The following is a 17,530-nucleotide window of genomic DNA, read 5'->3' as shown; positions in this document are numbered from 1 at the left end:
GAATATGCAAAACATTTTGGAAGTTCTACATTGTTTCAACTTGGGTGTGAACTGTGCTGTATGCAGAAATTGGACAGTGAAGGTGATGCCACTCTACCCATGATGCTTTAAAAGCCGTAACTGTATATGTAGGGACTCGTCCTGGTGTGGAGGGAATTTTCAGCTGCAAAGGTTCTGCGAAAGCTCTGTAGATCTCCTTTGTGGCCATATGGCTATGCTTGTGTATGAGCTAATGAGTAATTACTTCCTTCATTGAAACCTACTTCATCATAGGGAATTCTCCTGAACACATTGGACTAATGTGTACAAAGAGATGCAGCAGTGCGGATAATAGTGCCTGAAAATGAGTCAGGATTGCTGTTGTCATATCACTATATGTGATAAATTGTTCTATCGCGTTGCTGGCTGCAGAAGTGATGTGCCGTGCAGTATATACTTGCTCATTGCTTCGGCAGTCATCATGCCTTCATACTTATTTTTTGGTTGGCCATCCCTGGCTTCCACTTGTAAGCAGTATAGCAGTAAGCATCAGTCATGCAAGTTAATTTTTTCGGTTCTTAAAGACCTTCCTTCATGCTTGCTTCTAAAGGCCATTGTAGGGTTCTTGGACAAGCAGAATATGCTGTTTGTGGAGACAGCCGACATTTTGGCCATGATGGCGAGGGAGACACTTGTGCAAGCAAGGTGAGTGTTTCATTTAACCTAGCATTACTTATTTTTATCATGATATGTTGTGTGTGTGGTATGTGACCTTTTGTTAAATAAGCTAGTAGGCCAAGATGCTTGCTGTTCAATTTTATGTTACTTGCGGGATCTGACGCAACCAATGGTCTGTGCATATTCAAAATTTTGAATAGCCCGAGAACAGTGTTTGCTATTTGATTGGATTTGCACCGTGCATTTACTGTTTGAAGTGTTTGAATCTTTTGGATGCTCACGATTATGAATTTTTATGTTAAACTTGTGACTGAACACCGTGGCGCAAGTTTCTGAGTAGCACTAGCTAGTTGCAGTCTGTCGCACTTCTCTTGTCAGTTAACCTGGTCTTCTCATGTATAAAGTTAATACCTGCACGAGGCAAATGCACGTGCATGCCCGACAGCTGCATCTGCATTATGAATGCACTGGTAAAGGAAGTGAGTGAGCACCAGTGGATTTTAACACTTTCAGTCACAACGATACGAAAGACAGCATGCATGGATGCGGGCATTGCAGGTGACAAGGGAACGGGTGAAGCTGTGGTATGGATGAGGTCTGCACTTGTTCCATAGGGACCCTGTTCATCCTACACAGTTTTCGTCTGTAGAGTCAAAACTGCCTATCTTAAGCCACAGGGGCAAGGGAAAAAAAGCAGATGGCAGAAACAAAAGTTTGGGAGCTATACTTTTCTACCTGTGTTAATTAATTCCCCCACACACTCAGGCACACGCGCACAAAAGACGCAGGTTTGATCCCGGCCGCGGTGGTTGCATTTTGATGGAGGCAGAATGCTAGTGGCCTGTGTACTGTGCGATGTCAGTGCACGTAAAAGAACCCCAGGTGGTCAAAATATCCGGAGCCCTCCACTATGGCGTCCCTCATAGCCTTAGTCGCTTTAGGACTTTAAACCCCATAAACCATCTAAACCATATTTGTTTCACAAAAAAAATGTTTGATATTTGCACTTCCTTGGCATTAACGTAACAGTGGCCTTCTGTTTCAAGGTATAAGGTTTATGGCTGGAATATGCTGTCTTGCTTTGTGCTCTAAATATTGGTCACTGGGATTTGCAACTGCTTTATGGAGTTGTGCATGTTTCTCCAAATTGAGTTGACACTTACTTTGGTTTCCAAGCTCTTGCAGACGGCCATTTGTGGAGTGTGCTCTAGTAGATGTCATATGAGGTCATGAAGAATTTTATACTGTGCAAATTTTTCGTGAAGAGAGGGGCTGCTATTTTTGCACAGTTTGGGCAGGCACATAATTAGTGCAGATTGATCTATATCAGAAACTGCTAATTGGTGGGCTGCTGTATCAGATATTTGCCTTGATTTAACATATTTTTTTGTGTGTTTCCACGCAGGCTGCCAAGCTTTCACATACCTTGTGCTGTTGAGGTCCTCACCCTGGGCACATACTCAAGGCTGCCCACATGCATTCGTGTGAGTGAGGTCTAATTTGTGCCTACCTTCACCCTTCAGAAAAATGCTGTTGTGTGGTTGAAGCCTTGTCTGAAGCCTTGTCTTAAAGTAAAAGCAATAAAATAATCATCGAGGGTAAACCCAACTGCTGCTGCAGCTTTCTTGCATTGAGTTTCATGATCGTCGTGTCAATTTTTTTTATTTAGTCACACCCATTACTTTATTATTTGAGATTTGGAGAAGGTGCGTTAACTGCTAGAATATAATTTCGCCTCTGTGATGGAAAGCCACCTTTTGTGCCTTCACAGAAATTGTGGCATGTGTATGTCATGTTTTGCCGCGATTCTCCTGTTTGCTAAATCCAATATTTTTTCTTTTTTATTCTCACTTTGATCAATATGTCTGGATTATTAGATGCACCAGTGAAGTCATTTGCATTTGTAGCATTCAGTGACTTCTAATAATTTGCTGCTCGTGGAGAGGGCTCATGTTTACCTGTTCTTTGCGTTTTGCTCTTGCATCACTCAGTGAGAACATTTAGGAAAAGGCTGTTTAAATGTTAGAATGACTTTTTTTACGTGTACAGCTACAGTGGTATCAAGCAGCTGTGAGTGTGTCTATTTTAGAGGAGTTTTCCTACTTCTTGTGGCAAAGGAGACATTTTCATTTGTGCGTGCTTTCTTCGTTTGATACCTCATCGCACGTGTGGTGGTGTGTGTGTGCAGGACAAGATTGTGCCCCCTGACCCCATCACCCCTGCTGAGAGGAAGAGCACCTTGCAACGTTTGGACCAGATCATCCAGTACCGCCTTGTGTCGTCAGACTTGCCTTCTCAAATGAGATCACATCGAATAGGCAAGTTCACCGATGCTGTGGAAACTCTACCTTATAGTTCTGGGAAAATTTGTCTCTTTTGTTGTTCGCAAACCAGTGTTGCGTGCATTTTTTTATTGTGCCACCATAGTGTATATAACATGGTAGAGAGAGGGCAGGCAGATGGTTTCTTGGCATACACAAAGTGGACAAAGAGGGGAAGGGTGCTTGCCAGCATTTCAGCAAGAGGATAAGTCCTCATGTCAAAACGTTGGCAAGCATAGTAAGGCTTTCCTCTCCCTTGCTCACTAAGTGTATATCACTCATTTAGAGTCTTCTTCACAGGTTATGCTATACATCTGTGGTATAATTGGTGTTAGTGTTGCTGTCATACTTGAGGGGTACATGATGCTAGTAGTCCTTTAGTGCTTTAGTAGCACATTTTAAAGGCACGGTGAACCCCCCCCTCCCCAGCCCCTGAAATAAAGTGAGACAAGTTTGTGGAAACAGTTTGCTTTCTGCAAGGTGAGGAAGTGGTGTAAAAAAAAGTCGCTAATTCATTTGTAAATTGGTTCCGGTAATGAAAAGCCAATTGCACGCCATTTACCTGACTCGCTCTCTCCAGCGGTCGCTTTCCCATTTGGACAGCATCGAGAGGAAACTTCCGGTAACTTCCGGAGCGTGTGTCCCACCGGAATCCGAAACTACCGAACCGTTGGCTATTCTCTTTGTTGCTACTCAGCCAGGCTGCATGCGAGGGCAATGTTTTATCGCCTTCTATCTCCGTACGCCCCTGACTGCGGGCTTTGTGATTGTATTGTTCCGCGTTTACTGCTTTGAGCTGCGCACACGCCATCATGCCATCACACCAGGAACTGCATACGTGGGGTTGGGGCGGGCGAAATATGCGTTGACTTGTAGTTGGAGTCGGCTTTTTTTTTGGCCCAGCTAGGGGCACGAGTTGCGGAATTGACTTATATGTGACAATGTACTGCATACATTATTGCTTGTTATGACCTTTGGAGAGTTCTTGTTTTGGGCATGTTTGCAAAATCTCTGCATAGTTTGCGCACCCCCTTTTTGAAATGGTAGTTTTAGGAAAAAAAGTGCACAAATTACGCGCGTAAATAAGGCGTCTTAAACAACCTCACTATGTTTCCAGACGTATTGATCAAGGTCTTAAAATTCTTGAGTGTGACGCCGGGACTGGCACTTATGCAGATTCCTTCTTTGTGAGATTGGTTGGAAAATGGAACTGGCTGACTAAATGCAGGTGTGCTGTTTCATTGAAGATGCATTTTTTTCAGTGCTGTAAACACCCTGCTTTAACACGTTTAGGTGCTGTGAGGCTATTTCTGAATAAAGAATAAAGAAACTTTATTTTCTAAATGAATACCCTGCTTACATTTCCTTTGATAACAATTGCATTTGTGGGAAAAGTCTCATAGTGTCACAGTTTTACTTAATGCTTACATGACAAAACAGCTTACTGAATGCTGTCATGAAGCATTCTGTAGTGCTCATGCCAATGCCTCGTTACTGGAGGAGTGACGTCAGCGGTCGGTTATTGGAGGGGCAAGGCACTGCTGACAGAATGTAACTAGACGCCTCACGAAACAGGCACAAGAAAAGGAACCGGAGCTGCAGCGCAAGCCAGACTAACCCTTCCGTGATCCCTCAGTACTGAAGACAAAGTGCCAGTTGTGGAATGCCATCCCAAACGCAGCGTTCACAAAGACCCGTAGCTCACTTAGCCCTTGTGTATCGGTTTTGCCATACCAGAAACCCCATGATGGACCCAAATGCTGCTGTGAACCAAAGGCGTGAAAATGAATCCACGCTGTTAGATGCCCTAGTGTGCAGGCTCTGCTGCACGCGGTGCTGTTGTGAGGTCTGGCTTTGAGGACGATTTCTGTTATACACCATCTTTCTAGTCCTCCGTGGCCTATGATTCGCAGTTTCTAGATTCTAAGCGACTAAAACTGGGAACGATCAAAGCAGCCACCACGAAATGACTGCAGCAGCAGCGCACATGGGCCACAACTATCCTCCACATGTCGGGCTGCTTCCAAGCGCATTGCGTCTCTTATTGTAGGGATCTAAAATGGCAGGATCGCTCGGAGTCAGGTCCCCAGACTGGTTTCGACAGCATTGTGGCACAATGCAATGACGTGCCGCCTGATGCTGCACTTCGTTTTCCATCCCGCAAGCGTACAATGACCACGCCGCCATCGGCGCATTTTATGCTGAGCCTAGCATTACTGCGTGCGGGCTTTTTTGCTTCATGCTAGCAGTTATATGAAAAAAATAAAGCGTCAACCCAGGTGATAAGTACTGCTATGCTACCATTTGGAAATGTCAGGATGTTTCACTGAGTTTAGATGAGCAGGAAATTCAGAATTTCTGCATGTTCAAGAGGTTTGAATAGTTTGAATTGTGAAAGTGCGGTGTGATTTGAATATTGAATACTGTTCGCAAACTATTAGTAAGTTTTGAATATTAGCACACCACTAGTTTATGATTACTTTAACAAAAAAAAAAAGTTTGGTAAAGACATTAAGACCATTTGTGTGTGGGAATGCGAAAGCATTACTGTCCCTTGGTGCATTGTACACGTAATGTTTGTATATGCATTAAAATTCTTTTCTACGAGTTTATGTGTGTGACATCACCTGGAACGCTGTACGACAAATGGTTGCATCACAATTTTGATACCAAATTCTGGGACGGCATGCAAATGAATGTGCATATCTCGTCTTTTTGAATTCCTGTTGCAAGCTAGCCTCCAACTTGACTAGTACATGTAAGCTATATGCAACAAGAAATCGTATGACGCCACCTGGAACGCTGTACGACAAATGCTTGTGTCACAGTTTTGATGCGAAAGTCTGGGAAGGCATACAGTTGAAGATGTGTATGTCGTCGGCCTCCCAACTTGACTAGGACATGTAAACTGTATGCAACGAGAAATCGTGTGACGCCAGCTGGGGCACTGTACGGCAAACTGTTGCATCACAGTTTTGGTACGAATGTCACCACATGATTGGTGCCTCATGGAGGTTGGGCAGTGAAGAGTATACCTATATGGATGAATGGCATGTATATGATTGGCTGAAGTGGTGGTACTCGGCTTGCTGTGTGCTTCATACGACTGCTTGATGACATAGCCCTCTTTTTTCTTGCCTTTGCTGGGATTTTCTTTACAGCCTACGAGTACAAACACACTAACACATACACGCCGCCAGCTTTTCTTGTAATGGGACTAGTAATGTTTTCGCGTTAAAGCTAACGATGTGAGGCATTTCTTTGCTCTTTTTTCTCGAGTACCTGTAACCGTGAAAAGTGATTGTTCATAAGCTACTGAGCAACACACCATTGGTACTATGCTTACTTTGCTAATTGTGTATTTTGTCACCTTTTTGCTCTTGCAGAAAATGGCAGGGTAACATTTCATGTGGAGCATGAGTTCGAGGTGAGTTTTTTGCTATTCATCTCTGAACAGCTTACTGTATTTTGTTCTACTGTCTGGTTAGTCTAGTGGCCTTGTAGGTAACTGCCAAGGCCAGGTAGCGTTCAGATAAAAATTAAGGAAGCTGTATAGCTCTCATTTGTAGCCACCTAACTGTCCTCAGGCAGGTGCTAATTGTAACTATTTCCTGAGTTGATTTTTTTAAAGTTATCTGTGCATTTAAACACCTTGCAAGAATTTTATAGCGAGCACAGGGATAGGTTGCACTTGAGGCAGCTACTTGAGAAGGAAACCATTATATTTGGCTGTAGGTTAGGTTGCGCTCATTGTAGGCTTGGCCTGTAATATGGACCATCAGCATAGAAGTTGTTGTGAGCTCCCCCTTTTGCTATGTTGTGTAGTGATGGTGACTGGCATGATTGGCTTAGTTGAGATACATTCATTAAATCTCAACTGGCTTTTTATTAGTTGGTCTGAAGTGCAAGTGTATGAAAACCAATTGCAGGTAATCAGTATCATGAGTGCTGCACAAAAAACAAGACTCATGCAACATTTGTGCCAAATGCCAGCTGTAGACAAAGGGTCATCAGGGCTCCCTTGGCAGCGCACATTTAACACATTCACTGTGTTGTGGGTGACCTGTGGGTCTAGTGTATTCATGCTGGGAAGCCACGAATACTGAGTCACGTGATAAAGCTCATATTTTTCAAAGAGCCCACAAAGAGTGCGCATGCCAGGTTGCTGTTGTTGTCAGTTACCTAGTTCAAAGAAGCCCGCGGGCCTCGCCGCACCCAAGAAAATTGAAGGGTGGCTCACTGGCAGGCCACGATGCGCAGGGATTAGGGCTCTGAAAATTGCTGCTTCAGTGAGCATGTTAAATACCATGGACATGCGTTCGTGGTTGCGAAAAGGAAAAGGTGTAGTTTCTGCTTACGTTTACATCAATTTTTGCACACTTCGTTCATGTACCACATGGTGTTTTGCCAGGTTTCACTTACATTGATGGGAGACGGGCCTCACATTCCTTGGAGACTTCTGGACATTGACATTCTGGTGGAAGATAAAGAAACTGGAGGTATGAGTTTTCCACCCTTTTACTCAAGTCCTTGTGTCATTACTTAGGCTATGGCTGTGGTAGTCGGTGCTGGTTGACAATTTTTGTTGTGCTTTCTGTAATCTGTAAAACATATGTCGTGTTCGTGCATATAGTGATAAAGCATTTTCTTTTACAACTGACATTTAAGTAATGTATAGGAAATGTATCGCTTACATATCACCTGCCAAATCTATCATAGGTGACAAATCCAGCCAAAATTACATGCTACAAACTCGTTGCTTCTGCAGCAGTACTCGCTAACATAACTTGCCTGCCTGCCAGTTTTTCGGCTTGCATGTATTTCGGTGCTGTTCTAAAGCTGTTGGTTGCTACTTAGTTAATTTGTTACTGTGAACCTGCTGACCATTCTTTGACCCTTTTTGGCTGCCGTGGGATGAAATGTATTACAACTAACTTTTGCATTCTTCTGCTGCAGACTGTCGTTCCTTGGTGCACCCACTGCAAGTACAGTTCATCCATCAGCTGATCCAGGCTCGGCTGGTGGACAATCCGAAGCCGCTGCACGAACTCTACACCTGTCTACGTATCCTTATTGTAATGCAAGCGTGGTCTCTGCAGTTTGGGTAACATTAGAAAAGGCTACATAATTGTGCTAGACCTGACGGATTGAATCATACCTCCTGTTCTCCTCTCTCCTGGATGAGAGTAGGAAAGCAGAGGGCACTTGCTGCATTGACAGCGGATCACTGTTTGCACAGTGCTTTTCATTCTCTATTTGTGCAATGGTACGAGTTGTGCTGCATATCTAACTGTTGTCACCTTATGACTTGCCCTTGGAGCATCTTAGGTTGCAAAAGAAAACAGGAGCACTTTTGGTTATTTATTTTGTCTCAGCCGGCAGGGCCGTGACCAAATTTTGTTTGTTCTTCATTATTATGTTGCTGCGAATAACGACAGCTCTCGGCTGGGCTGTGTTCTTTGAAAATGTTTTATATTTATAGTTTGGTGTACCTTGGCCTTGACTTTGCTCTGCCAGACTCCTTCTGCCTTAGTTTACAATTGGAGGTCATTCACTCTCAGGTGAGGTTGTCCAGCTTTTTTTTTTTCTTTTCTAGCACTGCTTTCAAGCGCAGTCACGCTTAGTGCATGCGACTATTGCGCAATAATGGTGTATTAATCTCCATGAAAATGTACGACCGAAACAAACGAGTGTTGGGGGTGTTTGCATGGTGTCTGCTTCATGCGCGGGCCGACCCGAAATCAGGCCCGCTAGGGGAAATGGTCGGTTGTATCGTTGGTTGCCTGCTCTGGGGACAGCCATGCACCACACTTTACTTGGATTTTTATGCACCCTTTCTTCGCTGTTGCAGTGCGTTAAAATTGGTCATAGTGCTGGTCAACAATGGTAACCGCAGCACTGGGCCAGTGTAGTGAAAACAGCAAAGAACATATTTTGCATGTTTTTATTGACACATCCTTCCTGTTACTTTCAGTCAAAAGCAGATATTGCTTCTCAAAATGCACTACATATTTATGTTAGAGCATTTTGTGTAATACAGATACCGTATTTACTTGCATAATTTGCATACTCTTTTTTTTTTAAATAGGGCTCCTAACAGGAGGTGCGCAAATTACTAAAAAATTTTCCGATAATGTCCTAAAAAACTCTACAAAGGTCGTAATGCACAATATATATTGTATATTGCCATCTGTATGTAGACTGGCCCCCATCTTGCATCCCTCGCTGGCCAAAAAAAAAAATGCTGACTATAAATATAACATGCATGCCCCCTCCTGCCTCGCCCCATGTTATGTGGTTTCCTGTGTAGCTCAAAACATTAAAAGCGCAACGGTACAATAGCAAAGCCAGCAGTGAGAGGCAAAAGAGATAACGGGCGTGATAAAACGTCTCCCTTGTGTGTGGTTCAGCTGACTGGTGGCAAACCGAACACCAAATGGTTTGGCAGTTTCGGATTTGGCCACTTGTGTAACTGATTGTCCGGGAAAGCTACTGCCAGTGCGAACGAGCTGGGTTTTAAACGGTGCATAGTTCATGCCCTCAGCATTTGCACCTTTTGCAACTGCACGTGACAGCGTGGCTGCACCAATCTTCCCTAGTCTGCCTTGCGTGCACCCGTGTTCATGCTGGTGTGCTTGCACAGTAGGGAGCGCAAAATATGCGAGTATGTTTTTTTAAAAAATCCGGGTAAAAAGTTGGGGTGCGCAGATTATGTGATTAAATATGGCAACACGTGTCGACACACCACAGATGTTTATCTTGGAACAGTGCAGCTGATGTTTCCAGTACATCATTTTGTGCATAATTCACACTGTACAGAAGGTATTTATTGCATGCACTTTGTACTATAAAGTTGTAGATAACTGCAGAAAAATTATTTAGTACTTATGTAAACACATGAAAACAAGCCACTATTTCACAATGGCCTTCGCTGTCCATGCTAGTACTATATATTACACCAATAGAAGTCAGTTAACGTACAGTCCCATAATCGGTTCCCTCAATGTGCCGACTCTTCTGCGGACCAAACATGATGACTGCTTCACCAACAGCAGTAACTAAATCATAGTTCATAATCCACGGTGCCGAAATGAGTGATGGCTTCCGAGAAAGCATACTCAGGTAGTGGTGCCTGTTGTATCTCGCTGCACTCTTTGCAATTTCAAAGGCCACGAGCACAAAACTGGACATCACTTTAGCTCTCACTGCACCTACCTCACTAACACATGAAGGAACTCGACATAAAGGGACCGATGCAGCAAAGCAGATGATAGTGCCTAAGAAAATTTGTGAAACACGCAAAGGATGTGCAGTGCTTACAATGGCTGCATGGTTAAAAAATTCAAAAGGGATAGAGAGCACTCTTTCCTCCTTTCAGAACCTTCTTGGCGCTAGCACCAATGCCTCCTTAAGTTAGGTTCATAACGGGAAGGGGCGTAATAACGGCGTCAGCGGAGGCTCCTTGAATTAGCCGGGATGGAAGTGGCTCGCTCTTTACTCCCCCTGACTGTGGTAGGCGATATCGATGATATTGAAGTGCAAAATGTACCAAGCCGCCATTTTTGTGATGCCAATGACAGTAAGGTGTTGCTGATGTAGTTGCATTTTCGTACTTGATTCTACGCCCAAGTCAGCCAATTTTTTTCTGGAACAAAGGTGTGTGTTAGAAGTGAGTAAATACGATATATTAAATTCATATTCGAATCTGTTCTTTCGCAATTTGATTCATGTTCGATTTGGTTTTTTGGTAAACTATTCGTGTTGGATTTGGTAGTGAAGCTACACTATTCGTATTTGATTTGATTCGAAAAAAGTCCTATTTTCGCACACCCCTACGCTTTATGCCTACACACTTGCTTACTGGTTGCATCACTGATTCTTGACCCGCCGCAGTGGCTCAGTGGTTACGGCGCTCGACTGCTGATCTGAAAGACGTGGGTTCGATCCCAGCCGCGGCGACTGAATTTCGATGGGGGCGAAATTCTAGAGGCCCGTGTACTGTGCGATGTCAGTGCACGTTAAAGAACCCCAGGTGGTCAAAATTTCCAGAGACCTTCACTAAGGCGTCCCTCATAGCCTGAGTCGCTTTGGGATGTTAAACACCAATAAACCAGCATCACTGATTCTTCATAGTATTACTTTCCCGAGTTTTTGAGTGTTCACACATTGTGGGCGTCGATGTTTGTTCGAAAGCATGCATAGTCTTGGCTTCAAGGAGGAATCATTTGTTTAAACGAATTACATTGGGCACCTCTCCATTCCCCCTGCTTTTTCCATCAGTTGGTGCGGCTGTGTCGGGAACGACTGGGTGATTTTGTTCGGGTTGAAGAGTACAGGGCCGGACAGAATCTGGTGGTGCAATACTGGAGGTAAGTTTCACCCTTGCCCTCTTGTTTAAATTTTGCTTCTGCTTTGTATCGGCTAGCTTGCTGTGATTATTTTTTTTTTTACAGGCTATGGTTGTTTCTAACTTTAGTTGCTTGTTTAAAAATTGCTACATGCGGCAGTTGTGCAGTGTTAGCTTGGCATAGTACCACGTGGCTCATGCAAATGTTGAAAGTATATGTGTAAGGAAGTACCTAACATTATTTTGGATTAAAATGAGTAACTGTATCTTTTCTTCTTTGTACTAGGTTTTTTCAAGTGCTTAACTATAGAGAATTTCCAAAAGGCATACTGTACTCTGTTGTTTCATTCCCCTTAATTCAGTTTTTTTTTTGAGCCCTGTGTTTGTGGCCTATCTTTCGAATGTTTGCAAAACAAGAATTCAAGCAAATGGCAAAAAGCAAATGCTTCCAGAGTTTGTTTATGGCAGCAGTGGCCCACACTTCAGCCGTACTGAGCAATCGGCACTGTCTATTTGATCTTGACGTGCGCTACACAAAAAAAGAAAAAGAAAAAGAAAGAAAGGCATCAGATGCAAGCGCGTCTGTACCTTGGAGTTTTGTTCATTATCGTATTTCTATTTTTTCTCTGCTTCTCAGTATGCATTGCCACTTGGTCATTTCAGCTATGTGTGGCTCTTTTGAGATAAACATCCCTGCCCTGCGGTGGGGCTGAATTGGCATCCCTAGTGAATTTTTAAATGCTGTGGCTCTGCTTTCAGGGACCAGATGTCCAAAGAGAGGCATGCATACCAGCTGAACATCCATGTGGATCCAGTGGACCCTGGGAAGCCTCTGCGGGTGGCACATAACCCGACACTGCCACACAAGGATGCTGTCTGGGCTGACCAGGCTATAAAGGTGCCTTTGAGCTTGTTGCCTGTGTAGTGTAGGAAAAAGCTGAACGGCTTGTTCTTTTAGCAGCTCTTAAGACGGAGTGTAGGTATAATTAAGGCGCTGGTGTCATTGTGTAAAAAATGATGTAATGCTATTGCATTAAAAATCACAATTTCACTCGTGTGAATGTCCGCCGGTGTGAATTGCCACAGGCTCATGAAACGGTCTGCCTTACTGAGAACTGAAGTGGATCACATGTCATCATAACAGCCTGGCGTTGTTTTATTTATTTATTTTTGTTTACTTACCAAATACTGCAGGCCCTCACCATGGGCCCTGGCAGGATGAGCAAAAAGAATATTAATATGGCAAAGTATGAATACATCACAGGGACAGCACAGAACATGAGTAACAACTTAATTGCAATGGGACATGTTCAACAGTTATGAGAAAATTTGCAAAAAGGTAGAACATGACTAGTATAGGCAAAAAGTCTTTTTATCAGTAGCGTCAATGGTCATAATTGTGTCAGAAAGCAGCTCGTTCCATTCCTCAGCTGTGTGTGGATGAAAAAGAGTACTTAAAGGCGTTTATGTTGGCATGGTACGGAGTTAGCGATTGTGTATATTGATGTCTTGCTTGTTGAGTGTTAAGGCGCGATAAGATAAGGTTGAAGACTCATAGAAAGCTTGCAGTTTCTAAGCATAAATTGAAATTTTGTCTTTGAATTTTTTGTCCTTGTTAGCAATGCTGGGCTGGCATTTTTTTCATTAAAACTGAGGGAGAGTCGGCAGTGGATTACCTTGAAAAGGTGAAGCCTATGGCTTTCTGCTGGATTGACTCCAGTGCCTCAATATTCTGTCCGGTGTACGGGTCCCATCTAGTTTAGGTCTGATGAGGCTGTGGTGTGCTAAATGCTTTTTATTCTGGAAGGAACATTTTTCAGTTCGTGGTGAAGTAGACCAGGTTTTTGGCCTAAAAGGCAACAACTGTAAAATGACACTTTTACTTTTGTTCAGTTGCTAATTTAACTGCTGTATCTATAGCTTATTGTAAATTATGGTGGTTCTGATAGCTCAGCTGTGTGCCTCTAATCTTCATGAGATGCAAGACTGTATAGTGCATTTCTGTAGCCATTAGCATCATCTCTTGTTTTAGCTTGCTTAATGTCGTGAATTTAGCTGATGTGATGATGACACTGAACAAAATTTTGCTGCCATAAAGGCTCACTGAGCTGAAAAATTGGCTTGTGGAAGGTTAGCCTTGGAGCGTCAAGGGTGTAGATCAAGGCATCTCTACACAAGCTTGCTGTGATGTTTTAAGCGCCATGCTAAATGAAAGCTTTTCTTGGTAAGCTTACTGCCCTGAGGGATGGGAATGGTTTCCCTGCATGGTTTATTTTGTTAGCTGTCAGGAGCGAAAATAAAGCAGGTTTGTGTTGTATAATAGCAGTGTTGATGTAAAGATTTTTTGATAAGCAGCCGATTTTGAGCATATCTTGTTGGTTGCCAGTTCTGATAGCTCTATCTAATAGTTCTATCGTCAGTGGAGTTCTGCTGCATGTAATCTCTACCGAGGAATTGCAGCATTCCTTGATGGACTTTCTGCTGTTCAGATTGCATCTGGGCTGCTGTTTGGATTCTCTTTCAGGTTTTGATATGTGTAACGGTGTAGCTGTTTTGAAGCAGTTTGAAAGTAACGATTTTAAAGTTTGGCCTTGCTAAATTAAATTTTTCTGCCACAGCTAATTCTTGAGTGGAAAGTTTTTTCAACATCTATCTGCATTGCTTTGACAAGAAAGCGAGTCGGCATGACAAAAGAGAGTTATTATAGCTAGGTTTGGTCAGTGTAGAATTAGTTACTTTTTTATCTCTTCAGACTGTGGGTGGGGTATTGTCTTTTCTGTTGAGTGCGTGGCAATAGCCTGGCGAAGGCATCATCATGTGCTGTTGCGAAAGGTATTCCTTGTGTGTCAATTCTTTCAGTCGGAGTTCTTGTCAGTGGAGAAGCTTCTCATTCAGACGATCCACATTCGAACAAAGCAGCGTCTCTCTGATCTCCGTGATCGGCTCAAGACCTTTCTTGGGTCCTCCGTGGAATGTGAGTACACGTGTCCAATGGCTTTTATTTATTTATTTATCTATTTCCAAATACTGTTAGCCCTTGCGGGCTGTTACAGGGTGAGAACGGTATAGTTATAGTTATATATAGTTATAGGTATAGTCAGTCAGTGCAACACAGTTCCAGCTCTTTTACAAAAGTTTCAAATGAACAAGTTTTGTTGAATACGTGTTGGTCAAGGTTATTCTATTCTATAATTGTTTTAGGCAGAAACGAAAACTTATAGACATCAACTCTTGGCACGTATGACATAACTGTGAAGGGATGGTTAGTATGTGATGACAGTCTTCCGGGTGGTCGCAAATACAAGCTGGAATCCAGATTGAACATACTACAAAGATTCGCGGCAATATTAACCGGGAGAAATATAGTGCAACTCTATGGGACATTTTTAATGTCCGCAGTGTGGAGCGTATCAACTGGCCTTAGGGTGGCATTGTGTAAGAAGAGTAGGTGAGGTATATACATGCAACAATGCTTAGGTAACAGCTGCGTACAACATAAGAAGTTTCAGTCTGCATTATTGTTTTGCGTTTTGGTGGTGCCAAGATTTCCTGCTGGTCCTGTTTTATTTTTGCTTTCTTCTTGTTAGTTTGTACCTATACGTGTTCTTTTTTTTCTGTTCTGAACTAGCGCTCTCATCACATTTTTCCCACTTCTTTACTTTCGCTTCCTTTTACAGTGTTGTGTCGGTGCTACAGTATTTGTTTTTGTTTTGATAGTACTTTGTATTTATTGTGTATTTTATTTATTCCCTCCTCTTCCCCATGAATACCCTCCTTCGAGGGCTTTCAGGGATACTTTGAATAACGAAAATAAACAGTAACAAGTGAACTGAAATAATTTATTGCAGTTAAGAAAAAGATGCACTACCATTCACATCAGAGCCATAGAAAATGCAGGAAAAAGGCAAGATTTATTTCTTTTTTGTTCACAGGTCCCATTCAGGGCTCCCCAGCTGTGCTCCAGGTTCCCCTTCTGCAGCCTTGCATGCAGTCCGAGCACCTGCTTGTCACCGTGGACACCCACACTGGATACTTTCTGGCCTTTGTGCCTCAGTACAGTGCGTTCTGCTTTTTCTCTCTCGATTCATTTATCCATGCGCATATTTTCGCTGTCAAATCTCTGACATAACTGTGTGTCTCTGTTTATTAATGGGTCGTTTCACACTAGAAGACTCACCACACTTAGCGCTTGACCCTCCACGATTTGTTCAGGAAGTTTATGGCTCTTCTTATCGCACTGTTGGGAGTGATTTCTCCAGTATTTCTGGGGAAAAAAAAATTTTCCAGTCACGTGACACCCCTTCAAATTTTCCAAATGATTTTAAAACTATAGGTCTCATTAGAAAATTTACTGAGAATTACTGCTTTTTTTCTGGGCTGTACATTTTTTGCTGAACAATTTCGAAGCATTGTACTTTAGTATCAGTCAAGAATAGACTACCAACAGAAAGTGCTTTATGTATTTCGAGGCCTTTATTTTAGCCCAAAATGTGCCATTTTGACAATTTTTTCACGAAAGATAAGTGACCTTTGTGGGCAATATGAAACTCTTGGTTGACTATCTGTGACATGTACTGATCGGAAGAAATTTTTTAGCTCGAATAGAACAGAATAACTTAATTTAAAAAATATTCCATAGTTGCAAAAAAATGCGATTTGCTGCGTATTCAGCCTTAAATTCCATGCCGAGGTGGTCCAAGTAAAAATAAAAAATGCGGCTGGTTACATAACTAATGTGACTTATCACACTTAGCAATCTTTATCTGAACAATTTTTGTTATAGGCGAGAAAAAATTTTAACAGTTGAACGCTATCACCACCGTTGATTGCTGTCTCGTGATGTCCCTGTACTGCACAACATGGCGGTAGCACTTCTCAAAATTCTCGAGTGACTAGGACATTTGGCGAGTATGTATACCGCTCCACTCTGCCTTATCTTTTCCCTCCCACCTCTTGCCCGGAGCTGACAGATATTGCCAGACTCCCGAAATATGTAACAGTAGTTGTTCGCTCAATAGAACAGATGGAATGCAGTCCCGATCCCAAGTACTGAAAAAGACTTTTGCAGCACTAGTGAAGCATCCAGCTCAGTCAGGTACTGAGGCGTGTTGTTCTTGTAAAGGTGTTGTTACAAAATTTGCTCTATGCTACAGGTTCAGCCGTAGTTACATACTAAAGTCAGCTGAGTAAATATGAAAAAGATTATGCACTGAACATCATGAGGCGATAAATTATTAATTTTTTTGTGTGTGTTTTTCGTGGAATAGTAAATAAAAAAATCCACTTTCTGAAAACATACTAGTCAGCGGCTGTGCGGAAGTGCAGAATGGCTGGTTGATGCGGGTACTTTTAAAGCATGTGAATAAATCTTCCTCAGTGGTCATAGTTCACAACGTACAACAGTCCACTTGCCCCTACTATGAGAGGGCTACCGCAGCGGTGGTCTAGTGGTCTGAGCATCCGCCTCGTGTGCAGGAGGCGCGGGGTTCGATCCCCGGTGCCGCCAGGTACCCAGTGGTGAAACAGTGGGTACAAGCTTTCCCCTGCCTAGTGCTTGGCTTCTTTAGGGTGAATATCTTGGGAAATGGGTCGTTGACCCCACCTTCAGTAAAGGAAACAAACTTGTGCCATGGCGCTCTTCGGCCACAGACGCCCTTGCACCATAAAAATTCATCATCATCATCACTATCAGAGGGCTGCATCAGGGCTACCTCGCAGTGTGCCCAAACAGCTCCAACACCTCTTCTGCTCTTTGCTGCACCATGTTTAATCGCCTGATTACGGTTAAATCAACATGTCGTTAGCAATGGTTATTCAACCCATTTTTATTTTTCCTCTGGCCCACACCCAAGAAAGCCCATGGACTGTACTGTGTGCTAAGTAGCTGCTGCAGTGCAGTTACCGTGAGAAGAGCCTCCCCGGAAAGTAAACTCTGAGCCGTGAGTTATGTAGGCCGAAAAAAACGCGACCATATTTTTTTTTTTGTTTTGATGTGCAAACATGGCAACTGCATTTGATCGTGTTACACAACCCTGCTGGACAAGCGGGAGAGAGTATGCTGTCATCAAACTTGAATCCTCACCTAATTAAGAAGGAAGCAGTTGTTTCTGCAGCTGTCAGGGGTCCCTTGAAAAACTGAGTGCAAAATGGCCAGTGTGTGCCTCCTCTTAGGAACTGGCGAGAGCATGCCATCTGCACTGCATTC

General features: G+C 43.0%; 1 protein-coding gene across 1 annotated transcript in view; it reads left to right on the top strand.

The window, feature by feature from the left end:
• MED14 (mediator complex subunit 14) overlaps nt 1-17,530 on the top strand; it is a 74,698-nt gene that overhangs the window by 7,395 nt on the left and 49,773 nt on the right. Inside the window, exons 4-14 of the mRNA XM_089544083.1 lie at nt 590-684; nt 2,063-2,141; nt 2,846-2,975; nt 6,365-6,405; nt 7,390-7,477; nt 7,935-8,042; nt 8,496-8,539; nt 11,259-11,347; nt 12,085-12,223; nt 14,185-14,299; nt 15,258-15,383. Of these exons, the coding sequence (XP_089400209.1) occupies nt 590-684; nt 2,063-2,141; nt 2,846-2,975; nt 6,365-6,405; nt 7,390-7,477; nt 7,935-8,042; nt 8,496-8,539; nt 11,259-11,347; nt 12,085-12,223; nt 14,185-14,299; nt 15,258-15,383 (1,054 nt within the window). The remainder of the gene's footprint in view (nt 1-589; nt 685-2,062; nt 2,142-2,845; nt 2,976-6,364; nt 6,406-7,389; nt 7,478-7,934; nt 8,043-8,495; nt 8,540-11,258; nt 11,348-12,084; nt 12,224-14,184; nt 14,300-15,257; nt 15,384-17,530) is intronic.

Source organism: Amblyomma mixtum, chromosome 5 (genome assembly GCF_055824585.1).
Source record: "Amblyomma mixtum isolate Tamu chromosome 5, ASM5582458v1, whole genome shotgun sequence".
NCBI lineage: Eukaryota > Metazoa > Arthropoda > Arachnida > Ixodida > Ixodidae > Amblyomma > Amblyomma mixtum.
This window is presented reverse-complemented; position numbering and strand designations above follow the sequence as displayed.